The sequence below is a fragment of the Chrysochloris asiatica genome, unplaced genomic scaffold (assembly GCF_000296735.1).
Source record: "Chrysochloris asiatica unplaced genomic scaffold, ChrAsi1.0 scaffold00026, whole genome shotgun sequence".
Lineage (NCBI taxonomy): Eukaryota > Metazoa > Chordata > Mammalia > Afrosoricida > Chrysochloridae > Chrysochloris > Chrysochloris asiatica.
In genome coordinates, this window is record NW_006408544.1 from 10,478,225 (window position 1) to 10,479,825 (window position 1,601).

At 36.6% G+C, this 1,601-nt stretch overlaps 1 protein-coding gene across 1 annotated transcript in view; it reads right to left on the bottom strand.

Moving 5' to 3' along the window:
* The window catches only part of LOC102826461 (selection and upkeep of intraepithelial T-cells protein 8-like), a 63,965-nt gene that overhangs the window by 613 nt on the left and 61,751 nt on the right, over positions 1-1,601 (bottom strand). Inside the window, exon 5 of the mRNA XM_006839855.1 lies at positions 723-1,001. Within this exon, the coding sequence (XP_006839918.1) occupies positions 723-1,001 (279 nt within the window). The remainder of the gene's footprint in view (positions 1-722; positions 1,002-1,601) is intronic.

Below are 1,601 nucleotides of genomic sequence, written 5' to 3' on the forward strand. Positions count from 1 at the left end.
CTTGTGGTTAGCAGTTCAGTGCTCATCCTACAGCACCACAACTGGACTTCTAAATTATCATTATATCCCCTTTCTGTCAAATTATTAAGAAGTTTTAAATGACATCATTACTACAGAATATTACTTGACAATGAGCAAAGACTTTTTGCTTCTACTGGTTTATTTGAGATTCACAGCAAAAGATGAAGTGTGATTATATTCATTTTTAAGATAAGTAAACTGAAGCTTAGGAAGATAAATGACATCTTTTAAGTCACTGAGCTAGAAACCTAATGATTTTACAAACAAATAATGTGTCTAATGAGTTAATGAACTTAAACATTTTTAGAACTGAAATGAGTATTCTAATTGCATTATCATTATTCTTGTTGATTGTTTTCTCCTTCTTAAAGCATTCCCTGTACAATGCTTCCAACAAAATCTGTAGTACTAAAATACATGATGTTGTTGTTAAGTGTCATCGAGTCAGTTCTGACTCATAGCAATTCTCTATATGGTTTCAGAGGGGTGAATAATGAGTTTGAACTGCCGACTTTGGGGTTCAATTCCACATTGCTGTCCAGCACATTATCCTGCAACCCACACCAGGACTCCACCAAAATCCACGACAATGATTAAAAGCTCATATTTGAAAGTGTTTGATTAAGTTAAGAGCTTTGTAACTTTTTAATCTCATTAGTGTTATTATCTGGTTTGCCATGTTGACAATCAGTTTCACTCACCTTCTAGAATGATATTTGTTCGTCTCCCTTCACCTGTGAGAGGATTGCTAATGTAGCAAGTCAAATTGACCAGTGAATTGTTTCCAAGAAGAGTGGTCGTCATGTGAAAGAATCCAGCTTTATCTTGTGAGTAGGATGTTGATGAATGTGGGATTCTCTCTCCTTTTTGGTCCCTCCACTCCACGTTGGGCTTTGGATACCACCCTCCTGAGTCACATACAACCATGACTACACCAATGCCAGAATTCTGAACTTGGATTTGTGTCTTTACTCCTTGTGCTGGTGGAAATAGAAAAGATAGAGAAAGATAGTTATTGCACTGAGATTGGATTGGGAAATATAAATGAGTGTTCTCACTAATCTGTGTCCTTATTCTCGTTGTTGTTAGATGCCATTGAGTCATTTCTGATTCATAGTGACCCTATCCACAATAGAATGAAACAATGCCTGACACTGCGCCAAATTCACAATGATTGCTATGTTTGAGCCCATTGCTGTGGCACTGTGCCAATCCATCTCTCTTTGGGGAGCTTCCTCTCTTTCTCAGACCCTCCACTTTACCAAACTTGATATTCTTCTCCAACAACTAATCCTTCCTGATAATATATCCAAAGTATAAGAGATAATGCCTGATCATTCTGGCTTCTAATGAGCATTCTAGTTCTATTTATTCTAATACAAATTCGTTTATACTTTTAGCAGTCCCTGGAACTTTCAATATTCTCCTCCAACACCATAACTTAAATCCATCAATTCTTTTATGGTCTTCCTTATTCATTGTCCAACTTTCACATACATATGAGGTTACTGAAAATACCATGGCATGTATCAGGTGCACCTTAGTCTTCAAATTGACATCTCTGCTGTTGAACACTTTAA